The sequence below is a fragment of the Mustela putorius genome, unplaced genomic scaffold (assembly GCF_011764305.1).
Source record: "Mustela putorius furo isolate JIRA1106 unplaced genomic scaffold, ASM1176430v1.1 tig00000731_pilon_pilon_pilon, whole genome shotgun sequence".
Classification (NCBI taxonomy): Eukaryota; Metazoa; Chordata; class Mammalia; order Carnivora; family Mustelidae; genus Mustela; species Mustela putorius.
This window is the reverse complement of record NW_025421461.1, coordinates 1,433,943-1,459,260: the sequence shown is the minus strand read 5'-3', so window position 1 is coordinate 1,459,260 and position 25,318 is coordinate 1,433,943. Positions and strand designations below refer to the sequence as shown.

Below are 25,318 nucleotides of genomic sequence, written 5' to 3'. Positions count from 1 at the left end.
CCTTCCTCCTCCATCAGACCAGAGGGGTACTGTTTCACAGGGAACTGCTATACTGATCAGAAAAGTATAAAGCAGGGCGCCTGGGTGGCTCAGTGGGTTAAAGCCTCTGCCTTCAGCTCAGGTCATGATCCCAGGGTCCTGGGATCAAGCCCCGCATGGGGCTCTCTGCTCAGCAGGGAGCCTGCTTCCTCCTCTCTCTCTGCCTGCTTCTCTGCCTACGTGTGATCTCCGTCTGTCAAATAAATAAATAAAATCTAAAAAAAAAGAAAGAAAGAAAAGTATAAAGCTTGGCACATCGAAGGCATTGGATAAATGACAAACATTCTTACTAAGATATGTTTGATAAGTGTCTGTTGAGCTAATTAATCTATTCATTTGACAGCATGCCAGGCACCAGGACCAACAAGACAGACATACTCGCTGCCCTCATGGGGGTTGCAGTCCACTGGGGAGACAGACAGGTAACAGGACAGAGACAGAGATGCAAACCCATTTCAAGTGTTTATACAGGAAACAAGGCTGATGGCTGGAACAGCAAGGCTGTAAGCTTTAAGATACGGTCAGGAAATGGGGCTGGGGCAGCTGAGTGAGGCCCGAGGGATGAGGAGGAAGGAGGTACACAGCGGGCCCCACAGGTTTAGGGGTACAAAGCATGTTCAAGAAACAGGAACATGGAACATCATGAAGGCAGAATCAGGAACTCCGGTGATGCGAGAGGTGGCTGGGAGAGGCCTTGCAGGTTTGGGTGAGGAGTGTGTGTGTGTGTGTGTTTAAATTCCATTTTAAGTGCAGTGGGGAACTGTTAAAAGGTTTTCTAGTAGGGGGCTGACATGATCTACTTTAGGAAAGACCTTCACTGGCTCTGGGTGGGAATGAAATGATCAAGCAGTGTAGAAGGCTCTCTTAGTGGTTCTGGGAAGAAACGCAAAGGTGGTGTGATGGAGAGAAAGTAGGCAGACACCAGGTACTCTGAGCAGGACACACAACTTGCCGATGCACTGGGTGTGAGGGGTAGGAAGGGTGTCACCAGGATGGCTCCCTGGCTTTCAGCCTCAGAGGTTGGTGGACAATGCCAGTCTACCGAGAGGGGAGGGACGGACATGGGACGGGACGTCAGGAGCCCAGGGACAGACGCATCAGGTTTGAGTTGTCCAGAGCTCAGAGAGCAGCCCTGGGCTGAACTGCACATGTGGGATCATGGGCAGAAAGATGGAACCTGGATCCACAGAAATGCCTGGATGACAACCAGCATGTCCCTCTTCCCTCAACAAGCACGGGCCCCACTACAACCACAGCAGAAGCAGGTGCTCCAGCTCGACAAACACTTACACTCAAAGGTGCACCTGTGGGACTTGTTAAAACACACCTCGCAGCTCAGACGTTCCCAGGAAGGTCTAGAGAACATCCATTTCTATCAAGTGTCTGGGGGACGTGGATCCCACTGGTCTGGGGACCTGAGTTCAGATCACTGCTCTAGTAGAAACCTAGGACCAGGGAGGACCAAGCCTCAGTCCCCACTCCACACTTACTGATGGTAAGTCGTTAACTCCCCTGAGTTTAGCTAACTCCTATGACAAGACACAGGAAATGGGCGCGGGAGCATGAGATGACTCAGTGGCCGCCAAGCACCTCTCCAAACTCTCCGCTTTTAACTACTGAGTAAGGGCGAGTCCCCGTTCCAGTCAACGCAAACCAAAGGCATTAAACATTGGCGGACTGTGTGCATTTTGTGGAGTTGGAGAGAGAGAGATCATATGAACACACTTGAGAAAACTCGTGCCTAGAGGTCTGTGCTGAGAGAGCTCTGCCCCAGTCTCCCAGCCTGGAGAGACTGGGACCCTGAGACCCTCTCCAGAGCAGAGAGGTTGTGGGGCCCCCAGTCCTGCCTTCCTGGACTGGGAAGGCTGCTCCCACTTCCCTTGAACCCACCTCTGGTGCAAATGCCCATCTCCTGGACAACACACCTTTCCTGTGGGCTTGGCAACCAAGGAATTTATGGAATTGGTTCCCAATTTCCATAAAAGCCTCAGTTTTACGTAATTCTATTTCTTTTCAATGAAGATGAGGGCATGAGTGTGGAGCAAAATGCAACATAACCATTTCACCTTTGTTAAAACTTTTGCATAAATAAATTCACGCATAATGTCTGGGTTTGGCTTTGGGTGGCTTCCGGCGCCTCCCGCCACACATTTTCTCTCCTTGCCTCGCCCTTCGCAGATGATCCCTCACTACTGTGGGCGTGGACACCTTCCAGAGAACCTGGCATCCTCGCCAGGCTCCCTGCAGAGAACATGCTGGAATGTCAGACTGGTGCTAGCGAAGGTCTTTGGGAGAGGAGAGCCGGGCACAGACTGGAGGGACAGACGGGAAAAGAGGCAGCAATGAAGCCACCCCAGCTGCTGCAGGTGGGGCTGTGAGGGTCCGCACCTCTCCCCCCAGGGCGTGCTGAGCGTCAGCACCCTTTACCCGCAATCCATGGGGTCAAGGTGAGAGGAGGCTGCACATCTTACCTTTTCATAGGGACAATACTTGTATGTCCTCATGGGGCTCGTGCAGATGAAGACATCGGTGCTGTGAGAGAGAGGAAGGAGAGTCAGACTGAGCCCCCACGTCTGCTCAGCCTTCGCCACCCCTGCTCCCCTGCGTCAGGCCCATTACTGGAACAGGAAAACCCACTGCCCCACACTGCTCTCCCAGCCAGACACATCCTGTCCCCCAGCCCTGAGCAGCCGCGTGTGACCTCTCCTCTGGCCCAGCGAGCAGCTCGGGGATGGGCGTCCATGCATGGCAATTCTGCATGGCCGGAGCCCGAGCTTAACTGGGTGAAGCACCCGCGCTCTCTGGAATCTGAACGGAGAAATATGGAGAGAAAGGAGCATCTGCCGTAAGAGAGGCATGAAAGGGGTGCACAGCAAGTCACTTGTGGGCCTCGTGCATTGCAAAGCAAAGAACCCCGCGAGGGACAGTCTTCTGGTCAAGTGTGCCCGCTAAGCCCACTGGCAGAGGGGGAGGGAGGAGGAGCCCCCTCCTCTCGGCCAGGCTCAGCTCCCTCACGATGGGCAAGGGGTCTGCTGAGGACCGCCCCCTCCCACAGTCTGGTGACAGAGGGGGAGCTGACTGCGAGGGCCCCAGGCCCCAGAACCTCACCAACAGAGCCCTCTGGTCCCCAACACCCACAGAAAGCCGCCACGGACGGCTCCGCACACTCAGCCTGTGGAAGGCTAGATTTTCCAGGCTCCTTTGCTCTTTGGCAAATTAGTCCCCTGAGAGTCCTGCCTACATCAGACTGCCAGGTCCCTCGGCGGAGAGCACGGGCCTCCTAGTTACCCCGAGACTCGGTTCTCTCGGCCTCTGCCAACTTCACTGTCCCCTCCCGTGGCTGGTCCCCTAGGTCCTCGGCCTCTCCTCCCTGTTCTCTTGGCCCCACACGAGGAAGCCGCCTCCCCTATGCGCATTGGAGACGAAGCTGTGTTTCCCCCATTCCCCACCTGCTACAGACACACAAGGTGTGGAGGGTCTCCCTCGCCCTCCCTTGTCACTTCCAGACCATTCCTCCCGTTAGAGTGGGTGGTCAGTTAGGACTTAATGAGATGCCTGGAGGCCGGCCGAGAAGACGACATGGTCAACTAGGAGCAAAGTCAGAGGCCTGTCCAGGCAGTACTCCAAAACAAAACCACGAGAAATCGGATCCAACCAGACAGGCTCCAGACGGCTGACAAAGCATCATTCCTTCATCATGCTACATAACCATAGTCTATGAAGCTTTTCTCCAAAGGAGACCAAGAGCCTCCAGCAACATTGTTTGGTCGGGTCACCTCGGCCCCCCAGTCCATCCAGCAAGTCCTTCAAAATCCCTGACTCGGTGAAGCCCGTGCCCCGTGACTACGTGGGCTGAGCCTGGCCGAGAGGAGGGGGCTCCTCCTCCCTCCCCCTCTGCGTGTGGCCATTCCCCCTGCTGTCACCACCCTGCCACCTGCCGTCCTCCGCCAAGGCTCAGCGTGCCTCCATCCTCCCTGGGACCCCTGGAGCCCCACTGTCATCCCCCTGCTGGTTCTTCCTCCACTGGGAACGGAAAGAACCTGACTTTCCAGCTTCTTCGACCTGCACCCAAGCAACCACATGATGCTGGGGGGTAAAAACCAAAACCAAAACAAAACAAAACGCTCACATCATCAGGTTTGGGCATTTTCACCTTAAATTCATAACCACAGCCCCAAGGCAAGGGTGCCATCGCCAGGCAGCCTGTCCCCAGGGCCCTGGCATGTGATCGTCTCCAGCACAGCCGCCACGCACCACACCCGTGACCGCCACCTTCTCGGTTCTGAGACTCCCTGGCTTCTCATGGTGGAATCTAGAACCACGTCCATGTCTGATCTTCCTTCTACCTTTCCGCTGCACGGAGGAACAGCCATCCCTCCCGGCTGTCAAGGCAAGCCCTTCATTTGTGCGCTGGATTCCATCCCCCCCTCTTCACAAGGAGGAGCTACCCTTCCATATTCCCTTTCCCGGGACTGCTCTTCCCCACAACTCATTCAAACATGTGCTGCTCTCTTGCATCTCAAAACATACATACATACATACACACACACACACACACACACGACCTTGACCTCATACCCGCTCCCGTGACCTCCCATCTCTCTGCTCCCAAGACATCTACCAAGCGCCCTGCACCTGCTGACCCCACTTCCTCACCTCCTGTGTGTGCTTCGATCCACCCCAACCTGGGGTCCATCCCCTCCACTCCCCAAAAAGTGCCTGTTGTCATCAAGGACCCTCACATTACTGTAGCCAACGCACACTGCCCTCTCCTTCTCTGGCCCACCAGCACTCAAGTCGCCCTGCCCTCCTCTGTGGGAGCTCCTATCCCGGCACACCTGCCTGCCCGTCGTTAGCCACCTCAGCATGATCTCCTGGCCTCCCTGGTGATTCTGAAGAACCACTCAGGGGTTCTTCATCTACAGTTCCTGCTCCGTGATGTCATCCAAGGCTTTACACAAGGTGCCCCCTCCCAACTTACCTTCACCATTCAGCCCTGTACCCAAGGGCCAGCCTTACGTCCTTAATATCCTGCCGAATATCTCTGTGTGTGCATCTCACCAACCCTTGGTTTTTCCAAAATGGCACATGACATTCTCCCTACTCCCTAAACCTGCTCCTTCTCCTGTTGATGGCACTATTACATAGAGCCAGCTGCTCAAGCAAAAACCTAAAGATCACCGCTTTTCTTACCCTTCCCCCAACTCTCAGTATCCATCGCCAGATCTATGGGTTCTTCCTCAACGTGTGTTTTATTCCATCAACTTCCCTCCGTGGTCGCCACCCCAGTCTTAAGGACTGCCACCTCTCATGGTTCCTCTCCTTCCAATTCTGCCCCCGCCAAGCCTTTCTCCACCCAGCATCCAGACTGATGATTTTTTTTTTTGAGATTTTCTTTTTATTTATTCGAGAGAGAGAGAGAGCGACCGTGTGAGCGGAGACGGAGGGAGGCAGAGGGGGAGGCAAAAAGAGAGAGAATCTGAAGCAGACTCAGTGCTGAGCAGAGTCCAAAGCAGGGCTTGATCTCACAACCCTGAGACCATGCCCTGAGCCAAAACCAAGAGTCAGACGCTCAACTGACTGAGCCACCCGGGGCCCCTGGACGGATCATTTTTAAACAGCTTCTCTGAGGTGTGATTAACATGCAGTAAACTACACAGGTAGAATGTGGTAAGTTGCATGGGAAACACAGATCTCCACAATCGAGATAATAAATAGTCCCCTAAATTTTCTGGGCCCCCTCCTGTATTCTCTCCACCTGCCCCTCCTTGTCCCTACCCCGGCCCCAGGCCCCAGGGAACCACTGATCCGCTCTCTGTCACCACAGACCAGACTGTATGTTCTAGAATCTTATATAAATGGAAACACAGAGTCTATGCTCTTTTTGTCTGGCTTCTTCCGTCCAGTAAAGGTCTTTCTGGGACTCACTCATGTTATTAAATTCATCCAAAATTGGTTGTTTTTGTTTTCTTTCATTTGGGGGCAGACTCGTTTAAAAAAAAAAAAAAAAAAAACAGTTTCATAGGGGCACCTGGGTGGCTCAATCAGTTAAGTGGCTGCCTTCAGCTCGGGTCATGGTCCCAGGATCCTGGGATCGAGCCCCGAGTCAGGCTCCTTGCTCAGTGGGGAGCCTGCTTCTCCCTTGCCTGCAGCTCTCCCTGCTTATGCTTGCTCTCTGTCTCTGTCTCTCTTGTTTTTTCTCTGTGTCAAATAAATAAATAAAATCTTAAAAAGATAAATAAAAAGTAAACAACAGGGGCACATGGGTGGCTCAGTGGGTTAAGCCTCTGCCTTTGGCTCGGGTCGTGATCTCAGGGTCCTGGGATCCAAACCCGCATCAGACTCTCTGCTCAGCGGGGAGCCTGCTTCCCCCTCTCTCTCTGCCTGCCTTTCTGCCTACTTGTACTCTCTCTCTCTATCAAATAAATAAATAAAAATCTTTTTTTTTTAAGTTGGAAAAAAAGTAAAAAAAAACCAACTTCATGGAGATTTAATTCCTAAATCTTAACAGCCGCCCATTTTCAGTTTGTAATCCAATGGATATTACTACATTTGCAGACTTTGACAACAATCACCAGAACATTTCCACGGCCCCAAAAGGAACCTTGCGTCCACTAGCAGTTACTCTGTGTTCTGCCCTTGGCCTTAGGAGAACACCAACCTACTTCCTATCTCTGTTCCGGATATTTCACATACACAGAATCCGATAGTGCACGATCTTTGCTGCTGGCCTCCTTCATTCAGAAAAAGGTTTCCAAGGGTGACCCACACTGTAGAAAGTACCCGGGCTTCACGCCTTTTACCTGCTGAGTAATATCCCAGTGCATGGGGACGGATGGACCTCATTTGTTCACACATGTATCAGCTGATGGGCATGTGGGTTGTTTTTACATTTTGGCTATTACGAACAATGCTGCTAGCAACATTCATGCACAAGTTTTTGTGTGGACACATGTTTTCATTTCTCTCAAGCATACGCCCAGGAGTGCGACTGCGGGCTCATATGGTAACTCCGTATTTACCATTTGGAGGAAATGTTTTCCCAAGTGTTTGCCACAGCAGCCGCACCATTTTTCCAATCCCATCAGTGATGATAAGGAGTCCAAATGTTCTCCATCCTTGGTAACACGATTGTCTTTTTTTTTTTTTTTTAAGATTTTATTTATTTGACAGGGAGAGAGAGACAGCGAGAGAGGGAACACAGGCAGGGGGAGTGGGAGAGGGAGAAGCAGGCTTCCCGTGGAGCTGGGAGCCCGATGTGCGGCTTGATCCCAGGACCCCGGGATCATGACCTGAGCCAAAGGCAGGCTGTTAATGACTGAGCCACCCAAGTGCCTACCCCCCCCCCACCTTAAAGATCTTATTTATTTATTAGAGAGAAAGAGAAAGAGAAAGTATGAGAGAGGGGAGGGTCGTGAGCAGGGAGCCCGATGTGGGACTGGATCCCAGGACCCCAGGATCATGACCTGAGCCAAAAGCCGATGCCTAATTGACTGAGCCACCCAGGTGCCCCCTCTTTTTTTTTTTTTTTTCATTATTGTCATTCTAGTGGGTGTGAAGTGGTATGACTGTGGTTTTGATTTGCATTTCACAACAGACTAATGATATTCGGGCCAATTTTCATGCATTCATTGGCCATTGGTTATCTTTTTTGGAGAAATACCTGTCCAAACTTATCACCCCAAGCCCATATTGTTTTTAAAACCTAAGTTAAGGGGCGCCTGGGTGGCTCAGTCGTTAAGCGTCTGCCTTCGGCTCAGGTCATGATCTCAGGGTCCTGGGATCGAGACCCACATCCGGCTCCCTGCTCAGTGGGAAGCCTGCTTCTCCCTCTCCCACATTCCCTGCTTGTGTTCCCTCTCTCGCTGTGTCTCTCTATGTCAAATTAATAAATAAAATCTTAAAAAAAAAAGAACTAAGTTAAATCACATCACTGCCTCTTCAGTCCACCAGGGCCCTGTCCGTCCCATCCCTGTCAAGCTCACTGAACTCTAGCCATACTGGTCTCCTCCAAAATATTACTCAAGTAAGCAAAATCCTTGCCCATCTAAGGACCTCTGCACCCTGGCTTCTTAATAACTAGTTCATCTTAACATTAAGTTCTGAAGTCCCCTGTCACATTCTCAGAGACACCTTTCCACCCCGCCCAAAGTAGCCCTTTCCCCCATTTAGTTTCAAACACATCGCCTATTTCTTTCATGAAGCTTGCTGCAAACTAAAATTATCTTTCTTCTTACTTGCCATCCCCCCCCCCACTTCAATGAAAACTCCTCAAGACCTGAGACCTTAGGTTGGGTCTCTTATTTACAAATAGATCCCCAGGACTAGCACAGTGGCAGGGACATAGTAAGTGACACAAAACAGGGTGAATGAATACATCGCCTGCTACACCAGGCTCCTGTAGGCGGGCTGACAACACTGACTCCATCTTGTTCCTGTCCACATAATGACCTCCCTTAGGGATACGTGTTCCAGGCCTCTGGGAGGTTAACATGTGCCCTGACCGGAACGCGGGAAGGCTTTTTCTGATCTCCCTAAAGTTGTTTAGATAACTAGAAGAGGTAACATAGTTTCTTCCCCACCCTCTTTCAGCACACAGATGGCACCATGAGATCTGTCAAATGTTTGACTTCACGATCCGCTCTGTACATCCCCTTGCTCTATAAAATCTGTGGCTTAAGATCAGGACTTTGCAGAGAACAACAACACAACCCAGGATCCTCAGCCACCTGATCCCCCATCAGTGTTACCCTGAATGAAACTAGTAAACTGTATGGAGTCCCCAGCGCCAAAGTACTTGCTCAGGGCACCCAGGGGGCTCAGTCAGTTAAGCGTCCACCTCTCGCTTTCCGGTGTCATGATCTCAGAGTCATGACCTCAGGGTCATGAGATCAATGCCCTCATCAGGCTCTGATCAGCCGGGAGTCTGCTTGGGGAGTCTCTCCCTTGGTCCCTTCCCCCACTCGTGTGCACATGCTCGCTCACTCTCAAATAAATAAATATTTAAAATAAAAGACTACACTTATGGGAATGAGCCTGAATAATGTATACAATTGTGGACTATATGGCCCACCTGAAACTAAGAGAACTCATATGTTAATTATACCTAGACAAAAATTATTTTTAGCGAACACATATTGTTAAGTAAAAGAGAGAAAGCAGTGTCGTCCTATAGACGAGAGCAATCCTATTTTATAAGCAACAACTATGATGCTGTGATGTGAATGTCTCTTCAGCAGATGCCTGAGTGTGTGCCACGTGCCAGGCAGCACTCTAGGGACCAAATGATCCCTCAGGGAGCTGACATTTGACAGAGGAAGGGACAAACACACACACACACAACTTTGGCTTAGCCGGGGGCGGGGGGTGTTGGTTGGTTGGGGGGAGTGCGGCAAAACGACTAGCTGGGGACAGCAGCGCCTTTAGCTACGGCAGGATGGCCTCTCTGAGATGGTGACACACAAGGTGTTCAGAGCGGAAGGATTAAAAACAATGTGGCCACGTGCCAAGTACTCGGGGAGAAACATTCCAGGAGGGTATGTCAGGAACAAAGGCTGTGAGATCAGAAACGAGCCTGGCGCATCCACAGGCAGAAACTCAGCCAGCGTGGTTGGAACAGGTGCAAAGAGATCAGAGGGTAGCACGGCCAGGTCGCAGACCACCTTGCAAGCCTGGCTGAGTTCGGGTTTTATTGGAGTGTAAAAAAGAAGCCAAGAGAGAGTTTTAAGAGGGGACACACATCAGCAGAATTCCGTTTAGAAATATCACTCTGGCTGCTGAGTAGAAGGGATAAGTTTACAAACCTACAATACAAATACCTATGTAAATGCATTTGAGAAGGTCTGGAAGCACGTGCCCTGCATTGCTCACCAGGACAGGAAGAGCAGGATGGGGGGAGATGTGCATGGGGAGAGAGGGACAAAATGGGCAACTCACATTTTTTTCACGTATGTTCCTACTGTTGGAGTGTTTCATATGAATACACTCGTATATACTGAATAAAGGGTAGTCGCCCCTGAAGATGTTCCAAGGAAGCTCTTGGACATTAGATGAGGCCCAGGGAGACACAGCCTTGCACTGAATGCTCCACAAGCCGGTCCACAGCCTTCCAGGGAGGCGGTTATAGGACAGCGGGCAGATAAGGTGTTTGCTCACTGTTCCTCTCCTACCGGGAACCCCTTTGCCTTCTCCACCTGGAAGATCTCTTTTCATTGTTCAGCACAAGGGCTCCAAGGTCCCTGCCTTCCCCCCACCTTGGGGAGCTGCCCTGCCTGTCTCCACCCGCATACATCTACCACATCGCTTTTGTATCTATGTTCTAGTCCTTGGTTTCCTAGCGAACTCCTCGAAGGCCAGAACTGTGTCTTATCTACTTCTGTATCTGCGGCATCTGGTAGAGGGTCCCGCCCATAGCAGCTGCCTTACAAATATGCCTTCAGTAACATTTTAAATCTTGGTTTCCGGCTACATCAGCACCAGACACAAAGCTATCCACTTAGTTACAGACTAGACCTCTGTCTCTGTCCACACTTTGGGCGTGAACTGACCTTGGGAAGCCACCCCGTTGAGAGCCAAAATGGAGGTAACAGACTGCTGGTATGGTCTAGACTTGCATTTTCACAAAAGGGTTCACGGGGAAGCTGTGGGAAAGAGAGTTCTGGACTAGAACTAGAACTAAAACATGTGAAGAAAAGCTTCATCCTCTGCTTGTGAAGAATCACAATGCATACTAGCAAACCTGAAGCCCTTCGAAGTCCTGTGGTAAAGAAACCTTCTAATCTAATGTCCCTCACACTGTTATACTTAAAGAACGCTTTTTTGTTGCAGACCTATTAAATCTTGCAGAATACTAACAACTGCAGCTAATGTTTACTGAGCACCTACTATGTGCCAGGTGCCATAGTGAGGCTTTTTTTGTTCCCCTCATTTCACAGTTGAAGAAACTGAGGCCCAGAAAACTTAATAACGTGCCCAACATCTGAGGATTAGGTTCTAGAAAATCCCAGGCTCGAGCCTGGGCAATCTCACTCCAGTTAGGACATAACCTCTACCACTATGCCATCTAGCGCCTCAGGATACAGTTGGCTGAATGTGGTCCAGGAAATGCTAATCCAGACACAAATAGGGTTTTGAAAAGCTGCAGTGCAAATACACTGATTTGCCTCTCTGGGCTCTTCCTGCAGCTGCAAAATGTTATACAAAAATACTCCACTATAAATCAAGTTCAAATCCTAAACCAGAATGAAACAGACTACTCCGCACGGCCTGACTCAAGTCTAAAAAATAAATTGCTGAACAAGTCCACAATTCAACTCAAACTCTAAGCATTTTGTGTCCCACTGATGCCAATTTATCAGGTCAGAACTTTGAACGCTTATGATTTTTGGAGGCATTTATATGACACAATAAAGACCAAGCCATACCTAATGTTTCATTGGTGTTTCAGATTGGTAAATTCAAGCAAAACTGTGACCAATAAAAGTATATACAGACCTAAAAATAAATTCTAACATTGATGGGCAGTCCATGTTTGCCAAGGAAACCAAAACAATTCAGTGGGTGGGGTGGGGGTGGGGAAGAGTCTTTTCAAGAAATGGTACTAAAAAGTGGGTCTCTACATGCAAAAGAATGAGGTAGGATGCCTTCCTCACACCATATTGAGAAATTAACTCAAAACAGTTCAAAGACCTGAATGTAAGAGCTAAAACCATAAAACTCGTACAGGAAAACATAGGAGCAAGTCTTTGTGACTTTGGATTAGGCAAACAATCCTTAGATATGAAACCAATAATACAAATGACCCAAGGAAAAAAAAAAAACAAACACAGGGGCACCTGGGTGGCTCAGTCAGTTCAGAGTCTGCCTTTGGCTCAGGTCATGATCCCAAGGTCCTAGAATCATGCCCTGTGGCAGGCTCCCTGCTCAGTGGGGAGTCTGTTTCTCCCTCTCCCTCTGCCTCTGCCCCTGCTCATGCTCTCTTTCTCAAATAAATAAATAAAATCTTCAAAAAAAAAAAAAGAAAGAAAAGAAAGAAAGAAAGAAGAGAATGCCTGCGTGGCTCAGTTGGTAAGCATCTGCCTTCTGCTCAGGTCATGACCACAGGGTCCTGGGATTGAGTCCCACATCGGGCTCCCTGCTCAGCAGGGAGTCTGCTTCTCCCTCTAACACTACCCCCCCATGTTCTTTCTCTCTATGTAATAAATAAATAAAATCTTTAAAAAAGAAAAAAAAACACGTAAATTTAACATCCACATGAAAACTTTGGGTTTCAAAGGAGACCACAAAGAGATTAAAACAACAATCCACAGAATGAGAGAATATATTTGCAAGTCATATATCTGATATGGGACTTATCATCTAAAATATGTAAAGAATTCTTCGTGTGCATGGGTGGCTCAGTCAGTTAGGTGTCTGCCTTCAGTTCAGGTCATGACCTGGGGGTCCTGGGATCAAGTACTTCATCAGGCTCCCTGCTTCCCAAAGAGTCTGCTTCTCCCTCTGCCCCTCCCCCTACTCATTCTCTCTCTCTCAAATAAACAAACCTTCTTAAAAAAATAAAATATATAAAGAGATCTTAAAAATTAGCAATAAAAAGATAAATAAACCAATTGAAAAAAATAGCAAAAAAACGATAATTCTCCAAAAAACAAAAACAATGGCCAAAAACACAGAAGAAGATGCTCACATCATTACCCATCAGAGAAATGCAGATCAAAACCATGATGAGATACCCCTTCACACCCACTAGGATGGCTAGAATAAAAAAGACAAGTGTTGGCAAGGGTGTGAAGTTGGAACCCTCACACATTGCTAATTAGAATGTCAGATGGTACTGTCACTTTGGAAAACAGCTTGGCAGTCCCCAAAATGTTAAACAGGAATTTACCACATGACCCAGTGATTCTTCTCCTAGGTTTATACAACCTATACATGAAAACGGACATTCATAAAAAAGACTCATACATGAGTGCTTACAGCAGTATTATTCTTAATACCTAAGAAGCAGAAATAAACGCAGTGTCTACCAACTGATGAACAGATAGACAACAATGTGTCATGGCCATACAGCAGAATATTACTCAGCCATGAAAGGGAATGAAGTACAGATTTGTGCTATAAAAAAGATGACCCAGAAAACACAATGTTGCAAAAAAGAAGTCAATCACAAAAGACCACATAGAGTACTATGTGAAATGTACGTGAAATATACACAATATGTTCAGCACAGGCAAATCTACAGAGCTCTAAAGAAGACAGCAGCTGCCTAAGGCAGCAGGGGAAGGAGGGGGAAGAGGTAGTGACTGCTCATGGGTACAGGGTTTCTTTTGGGGCTGTTGAAAGTTTTTGGAAATCGACTACAACTCTGGGCACAGACTTAAAAATCACTGAATTGTACACTTTAAATGGGTGGAGGGTATATGAATTATATCTCAATATGGCTGTTGTTTTTTATGTCGTCCTCCGGGAAGCACATCATCTGTAACTGCTAATGGGTTTTAGTGAACAGTTATGGAACTGGGGCTTCAGCTCCCAGAAGCAGCAACTTCACTAGAACGAAACAGAAATACCTCACACACTGCTCCTTCAGCTGCGTCCTCACCATGTGTTGTTAGGTCTTCTGTTAGACCTCATTGTACTCCTTCCTCTGTTCCTTTTCAGCACTTATCACAATCCGTGCTTATCTTTGCTTGTGAGATTCTTTGTTTAATGTCTGCTCTGTGAGCTCCATGAGGGCAGGACCACTTTGGTCATCTCTGAATCACTTGTGTCCTATAGCATCTAATAGTCGGTTCTCAGTTATTTGCTGAATAAATGCATGTATGGCACCCAGTCAACCAGGTCCAGTTAGACTCAATATTTTCTCCTGTTACCAGATCAAAACACCTCACTTGCTTACCAGCTGAGTCCGTTTCACTCAGGGTTTTACCAGGTTGAGCACCAAAGGAACAAGCATGGACCTGTGCAGGGGTGAAGAGAGAGGAGCAAGGGATGCGGTGTGGGGGGGGGTGCAAGAAGCAGAAGAGTAGGGTAGGCGCTGACAAGAGGAAGGCACAAAAGCACAGGAAGGAAGACAAACTTACTTTTCTAGGTTGGCCATCTGCTTCACAGCTTCCACAGCCCCTGGGAGAGGCTCCAGGTCAAGAAAAAAATTTTCTGATTCCCATATGCTAATGGCCTTCTCCTAAGAAGACGAGAGAGAAGTGGGTGACCTCAGGGGATTCCGCACATTGCCTCACCACAGAGACGATGTCACAGCTGGGAAGAGCTGTTGACAAGAAGAGTGTGAGCCTTCCACATTCCCCTCCTGCAAACACACACACACACCCAAGGTCGTATCCTGGGGGGAGCACCTGTGTGTTCCAGCCCCTCTCCAGGGGGTCTGACTTCTGCAAGGATCCAGCAGAGACCAGGTAAGGGATCAGGAGCTATGGATTCCAAAGCCTGCTCTCCTTTAGGCATGGCTAGAGCTGTCTGGGACCAAAGGCAAGTCATCATGAATTGTGTGCTTGCTTGATTCTAACGGCTAGAGGCATCTCACTCAGGGCCTCTGAGGTAGACCAGGTCTTGCCATGGCTCTAGAGTCCTTAAGTTCAAGAGCTGGAGAAACTCAGAGATTCTTAAGAGCCCCGTTGTGCCGTGTGGGGTAAGGGGGGGCCAGGGGCCGAGTGGCAGGCCAGATGAGCAGAACTCTAGGTTCCTCCCCCACATCAACTGGAACAGCTCTTATATCTGTCTTCCGCATTGGTATATCATTAAGTACTTTGTTTAAAAAGCATTCTACTGCTTTTAAAGTCTGAAAGCCAAAAACCCAGGCCCTCATTATTCGTATGAGAAAATCAAGGCTCTGAATGGGGAAGGGATTTACTCAAGGCCACACGGCAAAACATTGCTTAGAGCTGAACACTATCTCCCAGCTACAAAGCTACAAGGTTCTGCCTTATGTCACTGGGCTAAAATTGAGTTTGCAGAATGTTACACTTTTCCAGGCCCAGGACAAGGGGAGGGAAGACAGACTCCCCAGACTCCGAGGAACGGGACCTAAATTCCATGTGGGCAGCTGGGGGTGTCTCTGCCAGGCCAGAAACCGCACACTCTGGAACAAGCACCACCACCATGTCCCCCTTAGAGGCGGAGTGCCCTGAGATCACACTGGCATTATGCCTGCGAACTATGTGGGCTGAAGCAAATGAGCAGTGATTGCTAATAGACGGTCTCTCTTGTTAGGTCGTCACCTCCCGCAAGGGGCAAGAATCACTATCCCAGTTTACTGATAAGGAAAGAGGCTTACAGAGGATTGTTTACAAGGCCGCTTACCGGTGATACTATCAGAACTTGACTCAGGGCTTCTGACTCACAGGGAGGCAGTGGGACTCAGGGGAAAGCGTACATGATGCAGGATTAAGTTGGGTACTGCATGGCCCCAGCTGCATGACCTTGGCCTCACCGCCTTTCCTCAGTAATCGGTGTCCCAGCATCCCCTCTCTCCCTCTATCACTAACTTGGCTCTGAAACCCTGCTTAAGGCACTTCCTCCCTCTGGGCTGAATTCCTCAACTGTCTTAACACTGCGGGATTCTAAGTCGGTTAAAATGAGCTTTGCCTTCCATCTCCGCTCTCTTTACCTTTCCGAGCCCTGAGAAGATCAAAGGGGATACCAATAGAGTGGTATTTTGTAAAGCAGAAATGCCTTCATAATTAAGGTGGGTTGGTGCATCAGCTGTTTTTAACTCTAGGTGCTGGGCCAGCTCAGCCAAGGGGAGACCCAGGGACATCTGCTGGGAGCTTTGCTGGGAACCAAGGGGATGTGTTCATCTATGAAAATCTTGCAATGTTCCCAGGAGCAGAACTGCCTCCTTCGTGTCCCAGGAGCCCCTTTCCTTTGCCTCGCCCTTAGAAAATGGTGAATTGATCTCCTTAGATGTGGAGCCTGCATGTCTGTACAAAGGACTACAAAGACTTCTGTCCTTTTCAGAGTTGGGGTAGGCTTTATGTCCTCACCTCAGTATACTCCTGGGAGGGAATGAGGTGCCCAGACTGTCGGCACTGTGTACTGTCTATACACCAACACCCACACGGAGCAGGGGAGTCTGTTACTGAGGCTACAGAAACCACGAGGGTATTCTCTCCAGCTTGAAGTTGGTAATTGGGTGTTAGAGTTGGGAGAAGCAAGCATGCAGAGCTCTTCCTCAAGTACCTGGTGGTGAGGAAGAGCCGTGGCACTTGATTTTCTGTTTCACAGCTGCCAATTATGGTTAAGTTACCTTTTTTAAGTCAAAAGAAATGCCACTTGTTAGAGCAGGACAGAGAAGAGGACTTTGTGGGTGGGGAAGGCTAAATGTGCTTGGGCAGGCAGGCAGACGGGTTGGAATCCTAGCTACGGGGCTTGGGACTAGTTTCCTCATCTGCATAATGAAGATAACAATGTCTGCCTCACATGGGAGACCATGCAGTCAACCTGTGGTACAAATTAGGCTCGAATATCATCATCATCAAATTTCTGGTGGTGACCCTGGGTAGGCAAGCAAAAGATGCCGGAAAATACCCCGCCTCTTTAAGTTTGTGCAAGGCAAAATTCCGTTCCTTTCCCGAAATAGTTTCAACTAAAAAACTAAGCCATCTGTCTAGAAACAAGCCTGGATATTTCCCCTCCATCCATCCTGGACTTGGAGAGCAAAGCACAGCAGGAGTCAGGGGGATGTGATGGGCTCAGGTTCAGCAGGGCCACCCAAGCAAGGGGGTAAACCAAGGAGTTGAACCCTCCCCATCTTGACTATTGACTCATTGTGTGATGTCCAGAAAGTCATTCAACGTCTCTGGGCCTCAAATACCACTGGGAGCTATGCATTCACGGGAAAAGGGCAAAAAAGAACGGCAAAGACACTCATCAAATTCGTGAGGATGAAGAAACGGGCGTGTGACTGTGGCCGGGGTCAAAGAGGACTTTACTTGTGACGTTTATTTCATTTAAAGAATTTCAGGACTTGCGGCCAAAAATTAAAAAGTCAGCTAAAGACAGAGTTCGTATTTTACGCTTCGCATTCTCCTGACTTTTGAGAAGCCCTCGATGACAGCCAACAGTTCCCGCGCGTGGGGCTGAGCGGGGCGCGGCGCCCTGGGTCCTCCCCGGACCCCTCCCCAGGCACCCCTGTCTTACGAGAGGACCACTCCGAGGCTCGGGGAGGTGACCCAACCAAGGTCACGCGGGCTCCCGGTCCAGGACCGGGAAGGAGGGCCGCAGTCCCGCCGGGCTCGGCTGGGCTCGGGGCCCCGGAGCGAGAACGGCGGCCCCGCGGCGGGCGACGAGCGGGGCCAGGGCGGGGGATGCTCACGCTCAGGCCGGGCTGCAGGCGGCCGTACTGCTCGGACAACCAGAAGCCGCGCCGGTCCTCCAGCGCGATGAAAGGCTGGTCGGGGAAGCGCGCGCGGAACTTCCTGAGGAAGCCGCCCTCGAAGTCGGCCAGGACGCCGTCCATGTCCACCAGCACCCGCAGGGCTCGGCCGCCCGCCCGGCCCGCCGGTCCGCCTGACCCCCAGCGCTGCCCCGCCGGGCACGCCGCGCTGCGGGGCCGCCGCGCACACCAGCCGCCGAGCCGGATCATGGCCCCAGGAGGTCGCTCGACGCGGGCGCCGGGACCTGGGCCGCGCCACCCCGCCGCGCCGGGCCCGGAGACATGACAGCGGTGGGGTAGGAAGGGAAGAAACCCCCGCCGGCCGGGGCGCGCGGGGAGCGCGAGGAGCGCGGGGGGGCGCGGGGCGCGGGGCGCTCGGAGCGCGAGCGCGCAGGCTCTGGCACCAGATCGAGGCTGCGGCACGCGCCCGGGCGGAGGCGGGGCTCGGGGGCGTGGCTTTGGGGACTGTCCACAGTCCCAGACTCTCCACTAGCATCTTCTGCCTGGACCGTGGACCTGGGCTCCCTCCTCCCACTGCAGCAGCGAGGCTGCGGGAGCTGTGCCCGCTGATGGAGCAAGGCTGTGTCGCTGAGCACTTACCGTATGGGGCTGCGGACAAAACGGACAAGTTCCTGCCATCCTGGAACGTCCCTCTTATTAGAAGAGACAGGCGGGAAGCAACCAAGCGTACAAAACAAGCAAAAAAGATGACAGTAGTATGAAGGAACGAAAACAAGGACGAGGTTCACTCGGAGAGCCTCCCTGCTTTATAGTGAACATCTGGGGAGAGACTGATACTAGTAGGACAAATAAATACCTTGCAAACATCATGAAGCCTCAATAAAACTGGTGATTTTCAAATAAATCTATGAACATATTGTTTGGTACCCTGGTATTGATTGCTTTGAGTGCCTTCTTCTTCTTCTTCTTTTTTTTTTAACAGAAAAGAAAAAAAAAAAAAAACACAGGATGACATGACCTTGGAGAGGTGGGGAGACAGGCAGGGCGCTCAGGGAAGGCCTCTTGCAGGAGAGGATGCTGGAGCGAAGACAGAAATGGTGAGAAAAGAGGATGCAAGAACCAGAGAGACCTAGGGGTCCAGACAGCTTGAGCAACAAGCCCCAAGGCCTCAGAGAGTGGAGAGGCCAATGAAACCACAATTTTCATTCTTATATTTCTTTGGCGCAGACTTGCTGAACATTTCCTGTGTGCTCGGTGGTGGATATCAAGCGGTGAACAAAGTCCCCACCCTCATGGAGGGACAGTTTTGGATCTGTCTGAAACTATGGTGAAGGAAGGGTAGGGAGGTGCATTCTCAGGCCAGAGAGATAATGAAGGCCACAAGAAGCAGCGCAGCACAGTTTGAGAAGTATTTGGGGGTGCCTGGGTGGCTCAGTGGGTTAAGCCTCTGCCTTCAGCTCAGGTCATGATTCCAGGGTCCTGGGATCCGGCCCCACATCAGGCTCTCTGCTCAGCAGGGGGCCTGCTTCCTCCTCTCTCTGCCTGCCTCTCTGCCTACTTGTGATCTCTGTCTGTCAAATAAATAAAATCTTTTTTTTTTTAAAGAAAAGTATTTAAGCTGTGGTGTCCCACAGACCCATGCTCCAGCTGAAGCACACAGTAGGTCCTCAGCACCCTCACACGATGGTTACTCTCATGGAACCAACTGGATTCAAGGGAAGAGACCAAGTGTGATTCATCCCTGCATCCTGAATGAATGAAAAAATGAATGTGATTCTGGAAGGAACCTTTTCTGGTTATTCTCTGACCACCTAGCTAAGACTCCCCACTGTGTTTCTCTACCCTGATTTTATTCTTTAATTATGTCACCTTGTTTTTCTTCTTAATTGTATTACGAAAGTTTTCACACAGATGAGTTGAAAGACTTGTATGAGGAAGATACGTGTACCCACCACCTGGATTCTGTGGTGAACAGTTTGCTATATTTGCTTTACCATACATCAGTGCATCTCCCGATCCCTCCATCAGTCCATCTTATTCCTGGAGGCATTTCAAAGTAAGCTGTAGACATCAGTATATGTTACCCCTAAGCACATCAGCCTCTATAGCTTAAAGCGAGTTCAATGTATTTACTTTTTTAAAGATTTTTTTAAAAGATTTTTTTTAAAGATTTTATTTATTAAGATTTTTATTATTTTATTTTATTTTATTTATTTGACAGAGAGAGATCACAAGTAGGCAGAGAGGCAGGCAGAGAGAGAGGAGGAAGCAGGTTCCCCGCTGAGCAGAGACCCCCCGATGTGGGGCTCGATCCCAGGACCCTGGAAACATGACTTGAGCAAAAGGCAGAGGCTTAACCCACTGAGCCGCCCAGGCACCTGAGTTCAATGTATTTAAACGTAAATTTTACAAGTGAAATGCAAAAATCTTAACATCATCATTCTGTGACTTTTGACAATGATCCCCAAGGGATGCATCCTTAGGAAGATGTGGAACAATGCTATCCAGATACAGTAGCCACTGGCCATATGTGGCTGTTGAATAATTAAAAGGTGCCTACTGCAGCTATGGGACCAAGCTTTCCATTTTAGCTAACTTTAAATAATTTAAATAATCCACATGTCTGGTCAGCATGTCAAACAGTGCAGCTGTAGAACATCTCCATCTTCCCAGAAAGTTCCATCCCGCTTCTTCTCCTTCAGCCCCGTCTCCCACCATTCTAATTTTTTTCACTGTGAATGAGTTTTGCCTGTTCTAGGACTATAAGTGGCATCCTATGCTGTGTACTTTTTTGTGACTGACTTTTCCCACTCAGCATGTTTTTGAGTCACTCGTGTTGTTGTATGTATCAGAAATTTCTTTTATTGCTGAGTTCTATTTAAATGCGTGAATATATGTCAGCTTGTCCATTCTCCCATTGATGGGCATCAAGCCATTCCTAGTTTTGGACTATCATGGATAAAGCAGCTATGAATCATACAACTCTTTGTGTGGATTTTTTTTCTCTCTCTCTATCTTTTTTTTTTTTTTTCATAAAACAAACTTTTATATAACTGAAGGATCCTTCCTGGGACTAGTTAATTGCCTTTACAAAAAAAAAAAAAAAACAGAATAGAATAGAATGAAATTCCAGTGTTCCAAATCAACTTGTTACACATCAGTATAAACCCACAGTGTCCTGGCAAACAACATGCTTTCATTTTCTGTCTCATCCTAGAGTTCAAATCCTGATTCGTTTCAGCAGAGACTCCACAGGCAACAGGAAATATTGTGGCATTAAAATATTCATTTATACTTTTGTGGTAGTTCAACAGTGGTCTTATTTCTGGGCAAGCTTGCAAACCATACAAGGTTGGAAGCATCATAACTTAAATGGGTGCTAAGACTCAAATGAGAAAAAAATAAAGAAAAAAATGAAAAGAAAGGAAAACCTCTGAGAATAGCCAAGGCCTTTAAAAAGAAACCATAAGAATGCCAACAATATTGAAACCCCCTTTTTTAAAAAGGGGAATTTTTTTTGACTTAAAATATTTCACTATAAATGAATTTATGTCAGCTGTCAATGAAAGAATGTCACTGGGGCGCCTGGGTGGCTCAGTGGGTTAAGCCGCTGCCTTCGGCTCAGGTCATGATCTCAGGGTCCTGGGATCGAGTCCCGCATCGGGCTCTCTGCTCAGCAGGGAGCCTGCTTCCTCCTCTCTCTCTCTCTCTGCCTGCCTCTCTGCCTACTTGTGATCTCTCTCTGTCAAATAAATAAATAAAATCTTTAAAAAATAATAATAAAAAAAGAAAGAATGTCACTAATACACTGTGGACACCTTTTGCAATGTAAATCCATGCCCCCCCCCTTTTTTTACATGGTGAACTTCAACCTAGCAATTATTACAACAAATGTTATAGTCTAAAGCTCAAACACATTTTAGCAATTTTGAAATTGAATTGCGTACAAACCAAATAAAATGTACATAGTGACACATATTGCCACCTAAGACTGTGGGGACACTTGAGCCTTCCGCATCGATCTCAGCGCCTTTTCACACAGGTGCTTTTCTAAGTCGTCGAGGTTGTCTTCAGGCTCGCTTTCGGTCTCCTTCTTAGGCTCTGGCTCTGCCTCCAGTTCCTCCTGTGCTGATGTGGTCGTGGGGGCAGTGGGGGCCACAGGGGTGATAGCTGCTGCTGCTGCTGCGGCTGCCGCCACGGCCTTTTCCTTCTTATGTTTTTTGTGTTTCTTGTCCTTCTTTTTCTTCTTCTTCTTTCCACCTCCTTCTGGGTCTGAGTTCCTCGCTGGAGATGGGCTTGGTGTTGGGCTTTTAGCCTTTTTGACTGGTACCGCTGGTGACCAGTTGGTTGAGGGGGACTGGGACTGGACAGGAGACTGAGATGCTTTTTAGCTGCTGGCTCAGGAGATCCTGAGACAGATCGGGAGGATGAGACCCTCCTTACAGACTGAGGGCTTGGTGAGGCAGCCTTTTTTGTCTTTTTGGGTTCCAGAGTCCTGGAGACTCTCCTAATGGGCCTAATACTTGGAGAAGGGGATTGCCTTCTTTGGGGTGATGACGCGCTCCTCTTCGAACAGGTGGATGGCTTGAGGAGGTTTGAGGAGCTCGAGGCCGTGGTGAGGGCGAATGCCTTTTGTTTGGTTGCGGTGACCGGGGCTCACGCGCAGACCGGCTCGGGGAAGACCCTTTCCTATGCTTTGATGATAATGAAGGCGAACGTCTCTTGGTGACTGAGGAGCTTCTTTGTTTGGGAGGTGGAGAATGGGAGACCTGACGCTTTGGTGGTGGAGATGGTGATGCCCTTCGTTTAGGAGGGGGAGGGGGAGAAGCTGTTCTTCTCTTTGGAGGCGGGGAAGGAGAGTATCTCCTCTGTATTGGAGGAGAGTATCTTCTTGGAGAAGGTGAGTGCCGGCGGGGTGGTGGAGGAGTCCTTCGTCGTGGTGGCGGTGTGGGAGATCTGCGCCTACGCCTACGAGGAGGAGGAGGGGCAGGAGAAGGAGAACGTCGCCTTCTGGTGGGTGGTGGGGAGGGACTCCTCCTCCATCTACCGCGAGGGAAAGTCTCCTTCTGGCGCTTTCAAGGTGATGGAGAGGCACTCCGGGAAGGGGAATGTCTCCGCCGCCTGCCTACCTCACCATTCTTCACATGGGACCTCTTGGGTCGCTCATCTTCTGAGGAAGAAGAGGAGCCAGAATCAGATGAAGACTGCTGGTTCTGTCGTCTGTACTGACGTCTCTGCTGCACAGAATCTGCTGCAGCCATTTTGCCACCTTTATCTTCTTCCGATTCAGATAACTCTACTTTTCTAGGCTTAGGTGCTGGTGAAGGGGACTCTCTTTTCTCAGTACCTTTATGTTTTGTCACTTTACCTGAAGGTCTCCCTGGAGAGACAGAAACACGACTTTTTCTTGTACGGTTTGACTGCTGGGGTGTTGAGGAATGACGAGTTTTTGGCAGTGGAATTGCTGGAGGTGATGGCCTATGCCTTCGCCTGGGAGGACTCGCTGAAGGAGATAACCTACAAATTTTTCGAGGGGGGCTGGATGTCCTCTTAGGAGGCCTCTTTGGCGGTGACCAGGAACGAGACGAAGAGGATGATGAGCTACTTCCAGACAAGGATGCTGATGAACGCCTTCTTTGTCTCACTGGAGATCTACTCCTTCTATGCCTGGGTGGAGGTGGCATTCGTCTTGGTGGGGTTCTTCTTCCAGGAGATGGCCGCCTTCTCGGATTTGGCCTCCTTCTAGGTGAGTATGATCTTGATCGGGATCTATGACGTCGTCTAGGTCGAGTATGAGAAGGAAAGCGAGACCGTGTCCGGGATCTTGATTTGGAACGTGACCGAGATCTTGGTCGGGTCTTCTCCTTCTCCTTTTCTTTTTTGGAATTTTTCTCTGGAGAAGGTTCTTTAGGCTCTGGTACAGGTTCAGGTTTGGGAACTTTCAGAATGTCACTAGTAGAAGTGGCCTCTTGTACTGAAGGTTCTTTTACTTTCACTGATGGTTCTGGGAGCTCTGGAGTTTTTTCCTTCTTTTCTGGAGCAGGGGAAGGACTCCGGCCTTGGTTCCGTGACGGGGAGATCGAGAATCACTGCGCTTTCTCTCTCTCCTGACAGGGGAAGATCGTCTTCTAGGGGAAGGAGATCTGGATTTGCGTCTTCTTGGGCTTCGAGACCTCTCCCTGTTTTCTCTGCTGCTTTCTTTTTCTTCCTTATCCCTCTTATCCTTGTCTTCATCTTGCTTTTTCATAGAAGCCAACTTTTCTTGTTCAATTTGTCTCTGTTTTATTTCTTCTTTCTTCAGTTCTAGAAAAGCAGAAGGGATTCCAGCGATGTTTTCTTGTGCACTTAAGAGGAGGGGCCACAGTTCTCCCATAAATTCTCTAGAATTTTTTCCATTCAAAAACCCAGTCAGGTTGATTTGCATCATTTTGGAGTCTGGATTCTTCACTTCCAGCTGGTTGAATATAAACTCAATCACAACATCATCTTCAAACCCAAGGATTTCCGTTACTCGTTTTGTTATCCAAGGCTTTATAATCTCCAAATTTACTTTGCTCATGTCCACCTTTTTTTCTAGGCATTCTGCAAATTTCAGCTGCTTCAGTAGCTTCTTCTGTTTATTGCTGAACCGATTATCCTGCTCTGCACTTGTTCCACGGAAGAATCCCGCGTCCATCTTGCTGCCTCACTCGGAGATCGCCTTTTTTTCTCTCTTGAGTAAATACCTAAAAGTGAGATCATTGAGTCCTAGAAAAAGGTTATGTGTTTAGGTTTTTTTTTTTTTTAATCTTATTTATTTTTTTGACAGACAGAGATCACAAGTAGGCAGAGAGGCAGGCAGAGAGAGAGGGGGAAGCAGGCTCCGAGCAGAGAGCCTGATGCGGGGCTTGATCCCAGGACCCTGAGATCATGACCTGAGCTGAAGGCAGAGGCTTTAACCCACTGAGCCACCCAGGTGCCCTAGAGATTATTTTAAAATAAAATCTTAAAACAAACCTGGCAGATATTTTTCAAACCAATTGCACCATTTTACACACTCACAGGGAATGTATAAGACTTCTGTTTGTCCCATATACTTGCCAACATTTGATGCTGTCAGTCTTTTTAGTCATTCTGGTGGGTGTGTTGGTGGTATCCCATTCTGTTCTATTTTGCATACATCGCCATGCTTTTTATTTCTAAAGTGGTTTGCTTTAGGGGTGCCTGGGTGGCTCAGATTGTTAAGCGATTGCATTCAGCTCAGGTCATGATCTCCAGATCCTGGGATCAAGCCCCACATTGGGCTTCTGGCTTAGCTTCTTGCTCCCTCCCTCCCTCTCTCTCTCTCTCTGTCTCAAATGAATAAATAAAATCTTTTAAAAAATAAAATTATTTGCTTTATTGTTTACTCATGGGTTTTTATTTTTTGTCTCTACTTTAGAATGTATGTTGCACAGGGATAATGTGTGTTGCATGGTGTGTTTGGTTATATGTCCCTAGTGCTTAGAACAGGGCCTGGCATACAGTCTGTGTTCAATAAATTCATTCGTGTAAGTATTCAACAAATAATTTTTGTGTGCCTTGAACACAGCAGATATTGCTGATCTCATTTGACAGGTGACAACACTGGGACTAAGGGACAAGAGGTACAGCCATGTTTGAATAGCTGATAATAAATGGTAATCAGAGCTAACATACAAATGCTTACCTACTCTTGTGTCAGGCACCATCTAGGCTCTTTGTGTGAATTGTCTGACTTAATTCCACAAAGTTGCCATGAAGAATACTAATATTAACCCATTTTAAAAGATAAAAGCACTGAAGCACTGAGAGATTAATAATTGCCCCTTGGTGTGGTCATTTGAAACAAATGATTTTAATATTTTTTCCTTCAAGAAATGGAGCCGAATTCCTGTGCTGTTAGATATGGGCTGGATTTACTTCTGATTA

General features: G+C 48.7%; 2 protein-coding genes across 3 annotated transcripts in view; both read right to left on the bottom strand.

The window, feature by feature from the left end:
• Positions 1-17,811, bottom strand: part of NT5M (5',3'-nucleotidase, mitochondrial) — a 37,710-nt gene extending 19,899 nt beyond the window's left edge. Inside the window, exons 1-3 of one of the 2 annotated variants that reach the window (XM_004776578.2) lie at positions 17,369-17,811; positions 14,121-14,221; positions 2,511-2,571 (exon numbers count right to left, since the gene is read on the bottom strand). In XM_004776578.2, coding sequence (XP_004776635.2) covers positions 2,511-2,571; positions 14,121-14,221; positions 17,369-17,638 — 432 coding nt within the window. In that variant the 5' untranslated portion in view covers positions 17,639-17,811. The remainder of the gene's footprint in view (positions 1-2,510; positions 2,572-14,120; positions 14,222-17,368) is intronic. The other variant, XM_045083640.1, reaches the window with a different exon arrangement.
• Positions 17,812-21,236: 3,425 nt separating this feature from the next.
• Positions 21,237-24,079, bottom strand: LOC101685883 (serine/arginine repetitive matrix protein 1-like). The gene is given in 4 exon segments (XM_045083639.1): positions 21,237-21,772; positions 21,775-21,948; positions 21,951-23,447; positions 23,450-24,079. Coding segments are annotated over 4 exon segments (2,685 nt in total). The 5' UTR covers positions 24,066-24,079; the 3' UTR covers positions 21,237-21,374.
• Between the last annotated feature and the right edge of the window lie 1,239 nt (positions 24,080-25,318).